The sequence below is a fragment of the Aquila chrysaetos genome, chromosome 17 (genome assembly GCF_900496995.4).
Source record: "Aquila chrysaetos chrysaetos chromosome 17, bAquChr1.4, whole genome shotgun sequence".
Taxonomy (NCBI): Eukaryota; Metazoa; Chordata; class Aves; order Accipitriformes; family Accipitridae; genus Aquila; species Aquila chrysaetos.
Window position 1 is genome coordinate 13,712,242 of NC_044020.1, and position 19,422 is coordinate 13,731,663.

Below are 19,422 nucleotides of genomic sequence, written 5' to 3' on the forward strand. Positions count from 1 at the left end.
GGAAGAACCTTCTGATACTTTTCTAGCTTTTGAAAGAAGACCTGGTACCATGTCCCATTAAACATCTGCCCAATTGAAATGCAGAACCTATTTTTTCTACATTGCCTCCTTTTACTCCAAGGACCCACAAATAGATATGTTCTTAGTATTGAGTAACATATTCTTAAAGGCTATTGGAAGGCTCTCTAAGAGCTAATAGTGCATGCTCTCAAGTTTCATCCGAGATATATATCCAGCTGTCAATACAGGTCATGTTCTGAAGTTCTACCAGGCATCTGAGAGATCTGTTTAACTCCTCCATCACTCAGTTTTAAGTATCATTTTTTCTTTTGTTTTGTGTATTTGAAAAGCGGGGAGGAGGGAAGAGGACAGATATTGGATCCTATCCATTACCCTAACTTATATTGAATGATTATGTATTAAGGACTTATTAGAGCTCTTATAGGAGCTAGGAGCACCTGGTGGAATGGAAATGGTGATTTTTTTTTTTTATGACCTGTAGAAGCAAATAAAATATTGAGGTTTGATAACAGATAGAATATGTGACAGGTCCTTGGATCCAGATGAAATAGGTTCACAGCTAAGGTTGCTTTCATTTGATGTTTGTTCCATGATACTTCTGTAAAAGCCTAGGAGATTCTGTTCAGTTCTTAGCTGGTCAGTGTCAACATAAAATCTCCACCATAGTCCATGTTCATTAGCTCCTTTGTTGCTAATATCTGAATGGGTCAGAGACTCTGAATTCCCCTCTTATCACTATAGGTCCAGTTCATAAGTGTAAGGTTGAAACATATTAACAGTTAGTGTATGACAAATGAGCAATCGGTATTATTTATGCGGTACTTGCTATCAGGCTAACAGAAGCCATTGTCTGAATACATGTCAATCTGGTACTTTGTATTCTAATCATCACACAAAAGATTGGGGAGGGCAGTGAGGTGGTTGGGCTGGTGCAAGTAAAGGGGCATTTTTTTAAAGTGTTCCATTGAATCAAACAAAAGCTTCTTGTTGGCTTTGCAAGGTTCTCTAATTTTCAATGGTTGTCATTCATAAGATTTCCAGGAACTGACTCTGAAAGAAAGAGAGCAGCTGCTCCTTCACTTTTCTTTAGCATTTGAGTAACCTGTGTATGTTCCTGAAGTCTACCTGCCCAACCTGGCCTGTGCAGGAAGGCAGTAGACTTGCTAAGCAAGTTGCTTAATCCTCAGGAGCTGCAGCTGAGGGTCTTTTCATTAAAGCAGTTCCTTCACTCATGTGATTCATTAATAGATGTGCCAGGTTCTAATGGCAAACCCTCTCTTTTTCTTCCCTTTGACTCTTACAGTGAGCATGCCCACCAGCGAGACCGAGTCCGTGAACACAGACAACGTCCCTGGAGCAGATATTGAAGGCGAAAACTGCGGTGCTAGGCTAGCGTGAGTACATATGCACAGATATATATATGTAGGGGTTGGATTGAGCTTGGTGGGTTAAAGCCAGGGCAAATGTCAGGCTTTTTAAGGGGAAGAAAACTCCACAGTGGGTGAAAAGAGAGGGTGCAGAAGATCTATTGATCCTGGTTCTTATCTTAATTGCAATGTAAACTCACTCTGGACATTAGTGGAGAGCCTCTGGGTTTACATAGATGTAAATAAAGCACAGAATGCCCAGGATAAGCAGATCTGGTTTTGCATAATAGCTAAAAGAAGAACTCATAGATAACAGTGTTCTTATTTTAAAATTCCTCTTTGGTGATAGATAATCAAATCCAGTATAAGTAGACCAAAAAGTGGAAATGATAGGTCTATTTTAATTTCTCTAATGATTCTTGTACACTTTACAGTGTCTTGTAATAGAAACACATGGATGATATCTCCCATCCTGCAGCCTGAATTACACTCTTAAAATGCTGAACACAATACTGTACTGACAAAGAAATGCATCAGTTAGGAGGGAGTAATGCCTCCTTGAAATTGCACCATTGTAGTTAATGGAGATGCTCAAGAATGTATGAGATGGCACTTATGGAATACCATATTATAGGGTATATTTTTTAGCATCAAGAGATGCTAAAGAGAGCAACAATCGGTAAGAGGAGTCCTTTCTTCCTTTTTGCATGACTTGGAAAGAATGGACTTTATGCTGGGGGGGAATACGTTAATCCCTCCAAATTTCCTTGAAAAATGGGCTAAGCATATCAGTGCTATAGCTTGTACCATGCTGGAGTATTTTGAGGCTCTGTCCTGTCTTTGGGCATACCTTGAGCCCTTCAGTGTTGGTCAAATGCTCATCATAAGTACATAAGAAATGCTCTGTTTTGGCAGACCTGTGGTCTAGCTGGCCCAGTGTTCAGGTCCTGACAGTGACAGGAGGGCAAGTATGCAAGCCTGGCCATTTCCTACTTTCCAGTCCCCTTTTACTGCTCCCAAATTCATGCTTATTGGATTAGAGATGTTAGAGGGCACACTTCTGCTTTTTGCTGTTAGTGGTCATTTATGGACCTGTCATCCATGGATTTATCTGAACCCACTAAGGCTGTCTGCCCTCACAATCTCCTGTGGCAACAAGTTTCAGAAGTTCACTACCTGCTGTGTAGACAAGTACTTTCTCATATCTGTTTTAAGCTGATCTACTACTACTTTCAGTCACTGTCCTCTCCTTCTAATACTGTGAGATCTGGTGATCAACAGTTCCATATTCAGCTTATCTATCACTTTCATGACTTTGTAAATGTTGATTGTATCTCCCACACACACCCTTGGCCGTCCTCTCTACAAACTGAAGAGGAGGAGATCTTATCTGCATTACAAGATGTGATATGTGGAATATGTTGTAAATTCAATCTGCTTTCCTGTGTCAGCCAGCAGCTTACAAACGCCAGGAGAAATTATTTGTGATAGCTTTCCTTCACCTGCCTGCTGTTGCCTACGTGCTGAGTCTTTTAGTTTAGATTATGAACTCTTTTCTGAAGGAACCAGGCTAGATCTATTCATGGTGCTGAGGCAGTTGTAGCCCTTCCTTTAGCACCCCACCAACTTGCTTGTGCTCTTGTCGCATTACAGGAAGCAGCAGCTGGATATGTGACCACTTCTTCCAGCTGGATCCAATTTGGAGAACCATCTCTATTCTGCAGTTATGGTTCCCAACACAATGGATTCCCTGGTGCTACACAGTGCCAACAACAATAGCAACTGTTACTATAAAGTTGCATATATTTTTAATATTATAGCTTGCAGTCGTTTAATGTCCTTAATCCCAAAGGATCCTAAAGCACTTTATGAACTGTAAAGGCAGGGATTGTTTTCACAGCATTAGAGTTCAGCCACCTTCAGGGTAAAATGTGACAGGTGTTTAAAAACAAAGGGCACAAGTGTGTTAGAAGATGTGTGAGGGATAGCTTGTTTTGCACTGAAACTGCATTGGAAATTTTGGCAAGCAGAACATAATTATCTTAGCTGTAATGTGGCCAGGAGAGCTGAAGTTAAACCCAACCCTAAATGTAATCATGACTTAGAATGGAGTTTACTTAAAATGGCCCAATGTTCCCCCATAAGAATGGCAGTAGTGTGGTCTGGCATGGTGATCACTATACTCCTAGCATTAGGAGAAGGGATGGCTATGTCCAACACATTTTAGGGAAGAAGACATAGGGAAATGACAGGAAAACAGAGCTTCATTTCTTCTTCCCACGTTGTAAATGTTAAAACAGGGCCCTAAATTTCACCAGAGCAGGACATGTAAGATTCGGAGAGATAAAGAGTTTCCTTGCTACTTTCCACTTCATTTGAAAATGGGTGATGTATAGTAAGGGAATTGAAGTCTGTTATTGAGAGGGGTTTTTTTACCCCTTACCCAAGGACAGTTAGGATCCTCAAGGCCTCACTCAGATTGCTTTTCATCTCTAAGAGATGGATAGGCTCCTTCATCCAGGAAAATGAATGGCTGTATCATTGTATTTGAAATTCTGGAGTGAGGCACAAATTTTGCCAATGGTTCCTGCTTTTGTAAAATGTTTGTTTCAAACTTGTGGAGCTGCGAATTCCTTAGTTATGGGTAAATTCAGATCTGCCTTTGATTCTGAGGCTTGGAACCCTTTCTAGTTTGTTTTGTTACTGTATCACACACTCAGGCAGCTTTCCTGGTTTCTAGAAGTATTAAGTCCTCTTCTTCTCACTGAGCCCTAATTGAAACCCCCCATAGGCCAACATTCCTGCTGGAACATATAAAATGTAAGCAAGAATTTATTTGAATGAGTATTTTCTTTTATTGAAACCTGACTAAGAGAATCAGAATTTGGCCCAGTGTTCAAGAATAGAGATAATTCATGTGGGAAGTCAGCTGAGCTTTTCAAATAAGTTCCTCATCTAGTACTAGTGACTTTGAGTAAGCATTAATAATTATAGTCATGCCATCCTGATTTACTCTAGTTGAAGATTAGGCCCAGACTTTTGAGCAGTCATCTGCCCTCCAGATTTTGTTTTTACGGCTGAAATGGCTAAACAAGTTTTTTGTTTGATTGTTGAGTTTCAGATGAGTCTTCATTTTTACCAGCCAGCTAAAATCACCTAGTGGCCAGGAGTCCCCATTGCCTTGCTATACACATTTTTTCTCAGAGGGCAGAGACTGCGCTGGGCAAGCTGCAATCAGACATGACTGAAGCAACAGGGAGATTGCAAGTCAAAGCTAATGTATTTATTTATTTAGTGGCATCAGACTGCTAGGGCATTTAACCACCACAGCACCACCACCATGGTTACAGGCTGAGCTAGCCATCAGAATGCGCTCATGATAAAAGGAAAAAAGGTTCCCAGGAGACTGAAAGAAAAAGCATTTTTATTGAATATAACTTAGAATTACTGGTTGTTCTTTCTGTTCTTATAAAAAGCTGTAGAGCTTTGAAAGGCTGAGCCTGTGAATGACAGAAAGATCTGCTTGAGAAGCCAGGCTCAAGCGTGCCTTTTGGAAAAGGAGATCTTCCCTGACAGCCTTTCTCAGCTCCACAGAGACATATGCTATGTGAGACCAGGAGAGTACCTCTCAAACACAAGCTATCTCCTACTGATGAATTGTCTCAAAGAAGCTTTTATTTCTATAGTATCCATACTATAGAAACTGCCTTCATCAGCTGCGCTGTCTGGAGCAATGCCAGTCTTCAAACCAGCAGAAGGAGTTTCAGGAAGAATCTAACATCTAATATCTCTTTGCTTATTGTGTAAATCCAGTTTCTTAGAACTAAAACAAACCCACCCCCCCCCCCCTCATTCATATTCATTCCTGGTGTAATTCTGATGCCATCAGGAGAGCTGTGGCAGGGAGTAATTCCCTTCCTAAGATGGGTGTTAGCTTTTTCAGGCATCTGAATTTGAAAAAGGTTTTGTACGGTTCCACAGGACATTGAAAAGCATCCCACAACTTCCACAGTATATCATCCCTGTCATGGTATTGCCTTGTACTGCCCTGACATCTGCCCTGCAGTAGAAACACAACAGCTTTTATCCTCAAGGACAACATTTGAAAGCAGAACATCTTACTTCTGATGGGTCACAGCTTTAATAACCTGTTGCCTCTGGGTACAAAGAAACATGTTTCCTCTGCAGCAAGTATCAGTGGGATAAACCCAGCACTAGGAGCAATGGGTTTCTATTTCAGGATAGCCTTACACCCAGGACTTCCCAATAGCGAGTAATTTCCCTGAGCCTCTGTGGTTACTGCTGTGCAGGACATAGATTCCTGAGGACGGGCTATTGCTCATAATCAGTAGTAATCTGTTCTGTGCGGGATGTCAGCATATATAATCTTCCAATACCACCAGAATGTTAATTTTCTAGTACAACCATACAGATCTGGAGTGCCACAATAGAGCTTGCTTCTATACATATGTATTAGCTAAAGAAAAGACCTTTGTGGAAGTTAATGTTCCATAGTGCCTCAATAGAAAAGTGAAGCACTTGAGCTCAAAGGGAAAGAGAGCTTAAAATTATCTGCTTTCATTGAAACAATAAGCCACTTGGCATTTTCACCTTGGCCAGGATTTCTATACCTTTGGGGGGGACAGTTCAATTGCTTTTCCACCAAAGAGGGTTAAAACAATAAAACAGGATAAAACAAAATGAACAACCTACACTAGCTTTCCAACTGAAAACAGTGTGTCCTGAAAATATTATGAACAATGGAAGCTTTCCCTGGCAGCTGAACTATCAATGATTTTCCCTTGGTGCTTTGCTGGCTGGGAAAATAATTCCTATGCAGTTCTTGCAATAATCAGCGTAGGAGCTAGTGGTAAAGGTAAGAGTCAGTTTGCTTGCAGGTTTGCTATAGCTGCTGGTTTTCACCTAATGAGAAGATAGCCTCCTTCTGTGAGGACCAAAGTCCCCATCACATCAGAAGCAGTAGTAAGAAAAGTCTGCCAAAAGTTCTGAAACCACTGCTGACTTCAGCAGGAAAACACACAGGATCAACCCTTATGTGTCAGGCTCAGCTACTGCTCTTCAATTTATTATGAGCAAGGTGTTTTTGATATTCACAGTCAGCTCTAGATATGTGTCTAAAGGACAATAGCATGACCTTGTGGAGGAGGAATTATCTTCCTACTTCAGGTTCTGTGACAGGCCTTACCTCTGACTTGCCACAGGGAGAGTAAGAATATTCACTAAATGCTGAAGTGCTGGCCTATTTTCCCAGCCTGTAAGAAAGCCTGTTGAATAGCAAACCAGCTCAATTTTAAGCTAGACAGATCCAGTTTTCTTACGGATGTTCCACAGATTCTTACTGCTGCTGGCCAACAACCACCTCGCTCTTAAAACCAGCATCACTCCCATCAGGTTGACATGCTTTCTAGTGCTTCTGCAAGAAGGGCAAAAATGTAAAAAAAGAGGAGAGGCATCGCTGTGTGGACTCTGCTGAAATTCAGTGATTGCCTCAGCAGGAGGATCTCAGTCCACATCAGAACGCAAGTTATCAAGGGTCAGTCATATGTTCTGTTTTGCTGGAAGCTTTTAATTAACGATCAGAAATAAGAAATGGTCATTGCATGTTCTTGTACACCTCCCCAGTGTTAACTGCATTGTACAGAGGATAGCAGGCAGAAGGATGGAGGCCCATTGCTTCAGTGTGAATCGCAGAGGCATAGCTGAGGGTAGAACTTAGCCCTAACACTTTATTAGGCTGAGAGATTATCAGGTATGCAGCATGCATTCCTGAAAATGTCATGTCACTATATGCTTTTGTCCCAGTAATATGTGGAAAAAGGACCCAAGGGTGGGCATTTTCTGTTCAGGGATGCCAGCATCCTGACTAGAAGCAATGAAATGTCATCAGCAGGAATAGAGAGAGGGACAAATGTTGTGCCACTTGACCAGTAACTGCATGAATGCACCATATTGCACCAAAACAGAATCAATATCACACCAGGACTGTGTTCTCACGGTTCTAAAATCTGTAAGATATGCACAGTGCAGCTCTTTGGATGTTCCCCAAAGTTGTGTATAACCTAGAGGCATAGTAAGTAAATTTCTGTGTTACTGCTTTTCTGAGAGCTTTTACTAGTATCCAAGGGCTTTTTTAAGTTCTCATGAAGATGGTTGCCTATAGGTAGGATCATATGGTGTAGAAGTAGTTGTGACCAACATGCCAGATAATTTTCATCATCATGTTTAGTAATTTCTACACCCAGAAAACAACTGTAACATGGCCTTTGTGTCATGCTTGGAGACCTAAAAGACTTTTCCAGAATTGTTTGTTGTGTGTACAGTTACACAAAGCCCTCAATCCCTGTTATACAAGAGTGTCATATCCTTAACAAGTGCATAGTTTCTCTCCTCTGGTGTCCACTATGAACAAAGAAATGAAGACTTTATCTCTTAGGATGTGGCATATCTCACTACATTTAAATTACACTGATTATCCTGAGTTTATGTTGATAAAATCTTTAAATTTCACTGTCTTATCTGTATGTGGTACATAACTATGTAAGGTTAGAAGAGGTTTAGAGAATTTAAAAGATAGCTAGTCAAACAGTAGAGGTCTGATTTTTGTGTTTGTCTTTATAAAAGATAATCTGAGTTACATGGTTCCTATGATAAAAACACTCGGTAGTGATCTGAAATGGTTTTTATATAGACTCCTATACCATGATTTTAAACAATACTTCTCAAGACATTCCAGAGCTGGACACAGATGGGGACACTCTCTTTCTCCCAATGACATAAAGCTCGCAGGATACCAGGGATGCAAGACATCCATGTTTAAACTCAGCAGAGAATCTGGTCCACCCTGAACCCCGGGCAACTGCCAGTTTGGAGTGCCAGAAAGAGGCCATGTCAAGGCTCCAAATCCAGACTATTTGACAGCCCCTACTGACACCATAAAAGCATTTTTTTATATGACATAGTTAGCCCTAGTTCTGAAAGACAAAAGATTCTTGATCATAAGGGTCATTTGAAAAATGTGGTTCAGATTTGGGCATAATGTTTTCAGAATCAGTTATTGTACCGTTTGTGTTTCCAAAATTCCATTTCACTCTTGGATTCTGCCTCTAAATATATATCTCTTCCTCCTTCCTTGTCCTGTTCTATATATATAGCACACCCACATGTGATAAAGCCTTCTGCCATAGCACTAAGGCAAGGGGGGGCGGGGGGGAAGGCTGTAGCTAACCTGTGGGAGCACTGAATGCACTTGGCTGCTGCTCATAATGCTCCAAAGATATAATTATCACATGCGTATGAGTACTACACCTGCCACATCTCTTTTGCTTAAATAAATGAAAGATTCCTTAAATGCCACACAGCTCCCTTACTGGGAAACCATTAGCCAGAGAGGTCACCAGAGGGCTTCATGCTCCCTGTCCTTCACCTTCCACCAGGCAGGTTCCCCATGACATCTCTCTTTTCCTCTCCCCCCACAGCCGTTTCTTATGAAAATCCTTGCCATCTCCTTTTCAGTGCCCAGCTTTCTCCTTCACTGTGACTTTTGTTTCTTTTTCTTTCCCCTGTCTTTGTCTGAGCCTTCTTCCCTTTTGCCTGTAAACCTGATCCATTACAGTTTGTAGGTAGTGATTCTCAAGCAAGTATTCTCAGTGTGAAGTTGGGATAGCTTTAACATTAAGGATGTGCTTTGTAGGTGCTTCACTCATCATGCCTGTTAAAGCTTGCTTTGTCTCTGCAGCATAATTTAGCATTCTGTTCAGCCAGTGCATTATTTCTTCTTTATCAAAAGAGTTCTTGCGTGTGTCTGTAACCACACTGCTGCCTAGTATGTGGCCTAGACAAGCTGCCTGTGACACAGCAGGAATGATGTATTCAGTGCAAAGGCTTTTTTTTTTGGCTTGGACCATCTGCTGGTGAAATGTTCCTACCACTAAAATCTCTTCCACATAAGAAAACTGACCCATCACTGATTACTTGTCAGTGACTGATGTCCTCAAACAGGGATATGACCATTTTTAAGGCTGCTACAGAAAGTAGCGTTAGATGCTTTGAGAATTACTTTGTCCCCTGTCTACTAACAGTGAATCCATTCTTAAGCCAGTACAGTAAGACCTTTGCTGACTGTTGTCAACAATGAATCACTTCCCTATCATAGAGGGAACCTTAAGAAATGCTTCAACCCAGCAGAAATATCTTGTTCATAGCCACTCCCCAGATTCTCATTTCTTCTGTTATTGGTAGTGGATTTTGCAGCTTCCTAAATCACCTCTGACTCATGTCATTGCATCCACATAACTTTATTTCTCTCTGTGCACCATTACGTATGTACCAAAAGACAGCCAAAGAGTTCAAAGGCCTTGCAGGACATGTGTCAAGCAGAGCAAGGTAGTGGTTAGAGAACTGGGATCTATCTCTAGTTCTGCCTGTGACTTCTAATAAAAGGCTAATGAGATTATTTAGGTGAATAAATCCAAGTGCATGGAATTAGATATTTAAACACGTATATAGTGGGAACATGGCCAAATTTTCAGGAATGCTTAATTCCCCAAATTTAATTGATAGCAACAGAATCCATTATTGTTCAGACCCTTTTGAATTCAAACCAATTTACATAGATAACAAAGACAAATAAGTGTTAGTATCTACATTTGAAAATATCCACCATGCACTGTTTTTTCTTCAATTGCTGGAAAAAAAGAAAGCATTATTTTCCCCATGGTTTCATAATGTGCTTATATATCCTGAAGTGACAGGTGATGTGTGAAAGCAACAAGTCTGTCTGTGTAAAGTCATACATATTTTAATATAAGAAAAAAAACTAGTGACTAAAAGAAAAAAAGAGTCATACTTGAAAAATAAATTTGGTAGCAGATGTAGAGTGCTCCTAGCATTAGGCCAGCCTTTTACCCAAAAGAAAAGCTAGTTCACTGATGTCTGTAGGTGGTGGAATCCCATCAATGCATGACTCCTGCTTCATGACTCCCACCAAAAAACAAGATTTGTATATCAGGGAATTCTAGCTATGCCCAGTGCCTACATTGACTTACAGGGGATTCAAGAGGAAAACAGCATCCATTAAAAAACTAATTGAGCTTAACTTTGTTTCTTTCTATTGCTATTTTCATAAAAGCCTGGGAGGTATGGGACAGCTTCAGAGATTTTAATGGCAATTCTTATCTTTCAGGCATCGGATCTCAAAATCAAAGTTTAGGTAAGTAAAACTGACTTTCGCTTTTCCTCCTTTCCACTGGTTTTGTTCTTTACTTTGTGAAGTGGTTTACTCCTGCATCTATGGGACAGCGGTGATTCTAGGAGATACTGCCAAACTTGTCAGATTTTAGTCAGTCACCTACCAAAAATCAAGATCCTTTTTCTTAGTTTCATACTGAAATAAGGCACAGGGACTACTGACAACATTTCACTCAGAAGTACCTATCTGACTGCTACCTGCATATCTCAAGCCATAAAATATAAAAGCAGAAGAAAAAAAAACTTCAACCACATAATTATACTACAGCCATTAACATCAACCCTGTCAGCTCAAGGTTCTCTTTCCTACACTTGTTGCACTACTCTGCTTTGCTTGGTTGTAAATCTTTCAACTGATGAGGTTTGCATCTTATTTGTGAAATTCTCCCTTTCACCATGGGACATGTGGAGTAATCTGGCAGTATTTGTTTCTCTGTTGACTTAAAGCTTGTGAATATGTGAAGCAATTCCCAGGTGGTCATCTGTGGGTTTCGACTGGAAAGGCTGAATGAACTCATGGAACTTGGTTGTTGAGGTCCCAGTCCATTTCTACCTCTTCAGTAGGAACCCAGCTGCCTCCATAACTCTGAATTCAAAGTCAATTTTATAAAAAAACTAAATTAATTTTCAGAATAACTGGAGCAAGTGAGCAACTCTGTCCTTCAGCTTACCTAAATAATGAACAGTAATGTAAATTCAGGAATGCACATATGCGTACAGACTGCCTATATGCATCCCTGCGCAGAGTTGCATACATGATCACATTCCTACAATCGGTGGATTTATTTGTATATAGGTATAAGCACAAAAAAACACTTGTGTCATCACATGGTCACATGCATGCACATTTGTCCACAAGTACAAACAAAAGTGTGTGGGATTGCTAATGATTTAACAACAACATGAATGTCTATGTGGTGTGCCCATTTTGAAAGTTGGGAAGATCATTTCTTGTCCCAAAACCCCTACAAAACACACAACCCTTATTAAATGTCTGTGCTAGCTCGACTGGGTGCCTTTATAAATTGCATAGCTAAACCAGCCTGGATTTGAGTACCTGTTAAAATGTTGTTGCAAAATTCTTGGCCAGTGTGCCTGGCTTTAGCTCATATAGGTGCTGAACCCTGACCTCACAGCCATAGTTTATCACTGGAAATAATACATAAGAAAAGACTAGCCAAGAAAAGTTCTCTCTTCCTGTAATGTTGTATATGTGTGTGTCTCTTTAGAGACGCATGCACACACATATGTATGTAATATCTATATAAAACTATTAGATTTATTATACAGTAGCAAGTGTTGCCTGGAAACTGGTTGCTATGCAAGTTAAATTCTGAAGAGTAGGAGGTGTGTAATTAGCTTTAAATATCTTCTGTGGTTAGTAATTACCCTCTGAAATCAGTGACACAAGGGGATATGTTCATGGAAGGCAAACTTTAAAAGGTCTGTTGATTCGCAAATGGTATCCTTAGTTCCAGGCATGAAGGTGAGATGCTGAGGTTCCCTAAGTTTTGTTTTTCTGTTCAGAGTTAGCGCTCATATTGGGCTTGCTCCTGAACATTGCTGAATGTTGGAAATGTTCCATGTTTTTTATTTGACCTCACATCTCCAAGGACTTAATGCAAAGGTCCATGGTATATAGTGGGTATCTTTTCATTGACTATCCTGAGGCTGGGCAAGGTCCCATTGCAGGCCACAAGCATTAAATACAAGAAGAATAATTATTTTTGTAGGAACTGGGCTAAAAAAACTCTCAGGGTAGCTGCGATGGATGTCTTCATCAGATTAAGACGTTGCTTGAAGAGGTTTGTTCACCCCTGAATGTTGCAAATTGGCTTAGGACTAACTTTATTCCTATAGCTAAAGGAAGGATGATCACAACAGTTGAGTCAGATGAGAATGAGAGAACATTTCTCAGGGTGAACTTTAAAGTTATTCTCTACCACTCTTGAACAATAAATCAAGACTAGAGTCTCTCTTGACAGAGATTTGCAATAGCCTAAGGATCCCTATCTGAAAAGTACTTTTCCTTTTCCAATTTTTCAAGTCGCTACTGGCGCCGATGGAATCGATTCTGCAGAAGAAAGTGCCGCGCCGCTGTCAAGTCCAATGTTTTCTACTGGTTGGTGATCTTCCTTGTGTTTCTCAACACCCTCACCATTGCCTCTGAACACTACAACCAGCCAGACTGGCTCACAGAGGTCCAAGGTGAGGAGAAGCTGATGGTTCTGTTTACTGTAGTCAGTGTCAAAAAAGGGGGCTGAGGAAGGAGCTGATGTGTTAGACCACACAATGTAACAGGAGCATACACAGCTCCAAATAGTCCTCTGTCTGTGAAGGATCTTAAGTAACACAACAGAATATCTGCCTACAATGGGGGAAGTTTCAGGGAAAATGTAAGTTCCTCATTTCCAGCCGAAGCAGTGTTCCACTGGGTGTACGTGAAATCAGGAGCTTATGCTAAATATATATTTGCAGCAACTGCATTTCCAATTTATGGATAGCTACTGGGAGCCACAGGTTCTCCAAGGTTTTCCCTGAAATGGCATTTATGATAAATTCTAGTTACCAGGGAGGTGATTTGTAAAGTTCTTCTGTCTGCAGAACAGTTGAATCCTTACTGAAGGTGAGAGCAGCTGAAAGGCTTAATTAAGCAACAGTAGGTAGCACAGCAGCTCTTCTATTCCCACTCTCATCTGCAGATGACAAATGTGATGGGAGGTTGTGCAGAGGAAGGCATGTCCCTGCCATGGAGGTTGTGTGGTTGTGTAATACATCACAGCTGTACGTGCAATACATAAGAATTGCTGTAAGCTTATTTGTAAAACATTTCTGTGACTGAGATGCCCATGCTTTTGAGGTCTATTCTTTGACCCAAGCTTATATGAAGTTAACCTTTCAGACTGATCCCAGAAGGGGTTTCTTATAGGCAAGGGCCGATGGTTAGCTGTGATGACCTTTTGACTAAGTTTCATTAATCTATTTCTGTTTGTTTTTCATGAGACACTGCCAATAAGGTGCTGCTAGCTCTTTTCACGGCAGAGATGCTGCTGAAGATGTACAGCCTTGGTCTCCAGGCCTATTTTGTGTCCCTCTTCAACCGCTTTGACTGTTTCATTGTGTGTGGAGGAATCCTGGAAACAATTCTCGTTGAGACAAAGATCATGTCACCACTGGGCATTTCGGTGTTGAGATGTGTTCGACTCCTGAGAATATTTAAAATCACAAGGTACTTTTGTGCTTCTTTAGGAATGAAGGAGGGCTACTGCTCAATACATAACATAGATAGGTGCAAGTCACATCCCTGTTTTTTCACTTTTTGTACCACTAATTGGGTAGTGAGACTGCTAGGTTGACAGTCATCCTCTGAAGTCTGTGGCAGGATGGGGAGGGCTGTACAGACTGGATATCCCTGATGTGAGTGGTAAGGATTGGTGAGGAGTCTGGCATAGCGGGCTGGAGACATTTGATACCGTACAGATTGTTCAACTGAAATCTGGAAGGATAATGCGAGCTGAGCTTGGGCTCTTACGGTTCCCTGCAAAAGACAAAGTGAAAACAAAACAGCAGATAGCCTTGTGATCTTTTCTGTTGCTTTATGGTAACAGAGAGGAGCCTGAAAGACTGCTTTGAGCCAAAAAAACATTTGACTGAGGAGCCCATGCCAACTCCAATAGACTCAACAGTGGCCTGAGTGGGAGATAGTGTCAACACCAGCAGCTATAGGCAAAGGATGTTGCCAGCCCTTCTCCTTCAGAGGAGTCCAGCATGAAGCAGCAGCTTTATCGAGAAAGCAGGCTTTTCCAGACCCCAGTGTCCCCTCTTTTCCTTTGTCCTTCTTTCTCCTTTCCCTCTGCATAAAGGCACAGGGGTGTCAGTCACTGCTTTCTGCAGTCAGGTACCTCCAAAACACCGGCTTGGTTTGGCAGGAGTTTTTCAGCTTGAGGGTAGGTTGTAGAAGAGATCAGCTCCCAGCTTACCCAGATGGGAGCTCTTGGAACAAATCTATCCAAGTGTTCACCCGAAGCAGCACAGGGTCTGCTTTTTCCCATGTGGGCAACAGTCAGCAGCTTATAAAAAGCTTGACTGAGGTGGTGAAAGAGTGCGTTTTCTGCAAGCTCAGCTATGAAAATGTCCCTAGAATTGCTATAAACTCCCCCAAAGGAAATTTCTGACAAATTTGAGATAAAAAACACTGCGCGTGAGAAAAACAAGACCAAAACTGGAAGACAGTCAAGATGGCAGAGCTGAGAGGCAGAAAAAACAACAGACTTGGACTTGTGCATCATACAAGATTTACCCTTAAAGCTTCTGAGCCTCCACTCTCTGGCAGGGTGGATGGTTTTCAGGGTCAGATGGCAGAGTCAGAAAATCAGTTTACAGTCTCAGAGAGAGACGCCAAGGCAAGCCTACAACTATTAAAAAAAGAAAAAAAGGTGGTCTGGACTTGTGATCATAGAAGAGGGAAAAATGTTCCAGCTAAAGAGTTTCCAGCAAGAAAGGCATCTTTGCCCTTTCAGAAATAGGGGGGATCTCTGGTCTGGTGACTGTTTTTCCTGGATCTTTGGGTCTGAAAGCTATCATCACTGAGTCCAAGGCCTGGTTTCTGAGGAAACCAGTAGCTGTTTCAGGCATTGGGTAATCAGATACACCCAGGGCAACATACCAATAGCTATAAAAGCATAAGCTTCAACATAGCATCCTGGAGAGGTCATTGTTTTTTCAAGACATTTCTCCATTCTTACACAAAATATATAATCTAGCTAAGAGAATTCTGTAATAGAAAGGCAAATGCTAAGAGAATATCATTAATACTTTAGGAAGCTTGAGCTATTGGAGTACTCAAATATTCCTAAAGCTTCTGGCAGAGGTGTAATGTTGGAACCAACCAGCAATAGGACTAGTTTTATTTACCTTCATTCTGCAGCAGAACTAAAATACAATTTTTCATGGAAGCAAATGTTACCTGGAATGTCTCCTGCAATTTGTACATGGGTCTATGTGTAAAGCACAGAGCTGAGGAATAAGTCATAATGAATAATGTATTAATCGGATTTTGCCTTCTTTCCTGTTCCTAAAATATTGGCAAGTAGGTTGCAGTAGTCTTAGATTTATCTGTGCTTTTTAATTATTCTTAATTTTCTTCATGATTTTTCCCCTCTGTGGGTGAAGTTCACCCTCATGTGGAAGGCCCTAGTACAAGCCTCCAAAGCAGTATTTTAGGCCCACTCATGTCTTACTGCAGGAGAGAATATTCTGGAATTAAAGCAAAACTTTTACCTCTGATGTTCTCCAGTAAAATACAAATTTTTCCATTATTCACTCAGCTCTAAATACAGTGATGATTTATTGACGACATTATCAATACTGGCGAAATACACCACCTGAGTGCAATGATATTATAGAAGGATACAATCCTAGAAAGGTGGGAAGGGTAGGAGGGATGATAGTGTAATGTTTTATGTCAAACATATATTCAAGAGCAGTGACATGGGGACATACAGTGGACATGAAAATAGTGATAATCAAGGGCATTAAAAAGGCACAAAGCAGGAGAATTACTCTGATGAGAGTATATCAGTAGATAATCTTTATATATTTATATGGATTTTCCATGGTAAACACCAAGCACAAACAAATTCTGGGTGCGTCAAGATGATACACTTCTAGGAAAAACACAAATGCAGCTCCCTAATCTAATAGAAACAAATAAAGACACCATCAGGTGAACAATGCATCATTTTAGAAACCACATTTAGAATTTCAAGAGCAAACATTCCTTCCAAAATTATAAATACTCTTCAGAATCATTTAGTCTTGTACATTAGACAAGCAGACAATATAATCTGTTTGTTTTATTCTCCCTAATTTTTACAGGGCTGTGCAGAAAATCTCCCTTTGCTATGAGAAAACAAATTATTTTCTTTTTATAAACAGTCCTTTACTGCTTTATAAATCCCTATATTTAGTCCTTTATACTTAAAAAATGAATCAATTTATTTGCAGCAGCATACTGAAATTTGATATTTTATACCTAATCCTGCCACTAGATAAGTCACTGTTAACTGTAGGGAGGAGAGACAGGGCACCTTTTTTTGTACCTGCTTTCGAAGTGGTTTTATATTGGATGAACAGTGTGGGAAGCTTTCCTACAATGAGACTGCCAGCTGTTGCTACTGTTTTAAGCTCTGCATCTGTGATTGCCAGTACTATAAAGACATAGTGGAAGGCAATGGAGAGGAGAGGGAAGAGAACAAAAGAACTCATTAAGTTCCAATCCAGTTCTGCAAGTGATTTTTGTGTGAGATGTTGAACAAACCATTTAACTTCCCTGCATCATTCCTCCATTTTGAAGCAGGGATCATAATCATGTCCTACTCACTGAGGTTTTGCAGTACCTCATTCACTAGCATCCTCAAGGGTCTGAGATCTGCAAGTGGGAGATGTTAAGAAGCACATTCCTTTCCCTATAAGTCTGAGGCAGCAGCAGTGCTTCTCTTGTACCTCCCATTATATGCTGCCTGGTCCAAAATCTCTGATTCCATCCAGCAGTGCCGTGACATTTATTGTAACTGTTTTTTCTTTGTAGTATATTAACCAAAGAGGATGAAGTAGTGAGAGACTTTTTCGTTGTCTGGGCTTCAACCGTTCCTGACGTAAAAGCCTTATGTTTCATTGAGTAACCCCAGATCTCATTTTGAGAGGGTGTTCATGTTAGTTCTCCAACCACCTCATGTGGCAGATGGTAACCTCAGGTCAGGCTTCTAGGACACTAAGATAAGACAATTGTTATTTTCACATCCTAGTCAAGTCAAGCCTTCCTTATCCTCTCCCTTTTCCTTTTTCTCTTTTTTTCCCCCTGATTGGTTTGTTTACTTTTCTAATGGTGCTGTATTTCTAGCTAGCACTCAGTACATAGATAAAACAGCACTGATCTTATCACCGTGTCATCTCAGTTAATTGCTTTAAGTTTCATAGTTACGTAAGAAACTGAATCTCAGGTACTGAGCCATTTGTAAGAAATGCAGGGCTGATGAAAGCCTGTGCAGTTGCACTCTGAGATAGCAAGGCATTTAAGCTTAGAGTCACTGAGACTATTCAGGTGTGTAACAGCTTCACTTTATGCCTTTTAAGGGCACTCCTAGAAAGACCTAGAAGATGTGTGTCCTGGCTGACATTGGAAGACTTAGAGAGATATACTGGACCCCATCAATTTCTGGTTTAAGAATGCTAAAGTCAGTTAGTTTCTGAGTTTCATCAGAAATGGATTTTTCCCTTTTCCTGTGTCACTTTCCCTTCCTACCAAAGTGTGAAAGTATGTGAGCTGTAAGCATAAACGCAAATACAGCGAGCTGTTACATTGCACATTCAGTGCGGGTATTTGGTGGCACTGAGCCCACAGCTTCCATGCCCTTACCTTTGCTCTGTAGTTTTTCATTGCTCATCTCTTTAATTGCAGTTAAACTTTAAAGCATTCTAGTTTTCTCTGAAGTGCTGAAGCTGGGCTGGAGGGAAAACATCACAGTTCTCTTTGAAGCTCAGCCCTTGGAGATGAACCAGTTGCTGAACTTCAGAGGACATGGCAGTGTCCCTCTGCAGATCAGATTGCTAACCTTCATAAAGTGATTGGGCTGCTCAAACATTCCTGTCTTCCACAGCACAAGAAAAATCTTCTTTTCACACTGACACTTTAAAAATATTAAATTAACTGGGATTTTAAGAACCCTTGTCTCTAATGACTACACTACCTTCAGAAAAAAATTGTACGTTGAAGGATCAGGCTTCCTCAAAGGAGTGAGAGCACTAGACATGTCTGCCATCCCTCTCAAGTGGAACTTTTGTCTCCAAGGAAAATATGGCTGGAAACTCGGAGTCCTCTAAGGAAAGAAAGGTTCAATGTTATGGGCTTTGGGAGAAGGGAGTGGAGAACGTTGGCCATGGTGGAACCTCAAAGCATGGTGGTAGGCCACAAGAGATGATGCTAGAAGGAAGACTTAGAGATCACAGGCAAACATTACTGGCTTGCTGACCTGTGACAGCTGTTGAAGCTTGCTAGTAATGTGCATTCAAAATGAAGTGATTGGAAGATGACAGCTAATCTTCAGCCCAGTCTGAAAGCTCTGTCAGACTCAAAACTGCACAAAAGAGAAGTGGTCATGACCAGCTAAGCCGTAGACTAGGAGTGGTCAAGCAGATGCAAGGCCAAAGTGGGAGCTGCTTCATGGTGACGTGGTGGATTCTTTAGCAATTTTTTCTGAAGCCTTTTTCCAACATGTGGCTACTCTGCAGGCTGGCAAAGAATGCAAGCAAACTGACACGCTGCAGCAGAGTATGCTGCTCGCATCTTTGAACCCGAAAGTGGGACCACAAGGGCAAGAAGATCCTTTCTCTGCATCATACATCAGTCTGATCTGAGCACAAGCCTGAATACTCTGGAAGAACAGGTCTTAGCTATCCTCTCTCTTGAATGAAGCCCTTCCAAAATGTTCTGCAGCCTATTTGAGGAAGTATAGTGAGTTTGATAGGAAAAAAAAAAGCAGAGATGATGTGCTCTTCCAAGAGCAAAAGAAACTCTGGACTTTATGGATGTAGATCTGGAGTCTCTTTTAGGGTCCATGTAAAAGGACCTGTAATATCTTTCTCATTTCTTTCAATTCCAGAAAGCTTAGCAACCTCTATCTGTGAGTGAGCCCAAGCACATACTCACACACACCAGATTTTGGACAAGTTTGTATTTGCATCCAAACTGTTTCCCCATCTGCTCTTG

General features: G+C 40.9%; 1 protein-coding gene across 30 annotated transcripts in view; it reads left to right on the plus strand.

The window, feature by feature from the left end:
- The window catches only part of CACNA1C (calcium voltage-gated channel subunit alpha1 C), a 448,320-nt gene that overhangs the window by 321,429 nt on the left and 107,469 nt on the right, over positions 1-19,422 (plus strand). For all 30 annotated transcript variants that reach the window (XM_030040267.2, XM_030040270.2, XM_030040271.2 and 27 more), the window contains 4 exons: positions 1,325-1,415; positions 10,591-10,617; positions 12,703-12,863; positions 13,659-13,884. In XM_030040267.2, the coding sequence (XP_029896127.1) occupies positions 1,325-1,415; positions 10,591-10,617; positions 12,703-12,863; positions 13,659-13,884 (505 nt within the window). The remainder of the gene's footprint in view (positions 1-1,324; positions 1,416-10,590; positions 10,618-12,702; positions 12,864-13,658; positions 13,885-19,422) is intronic.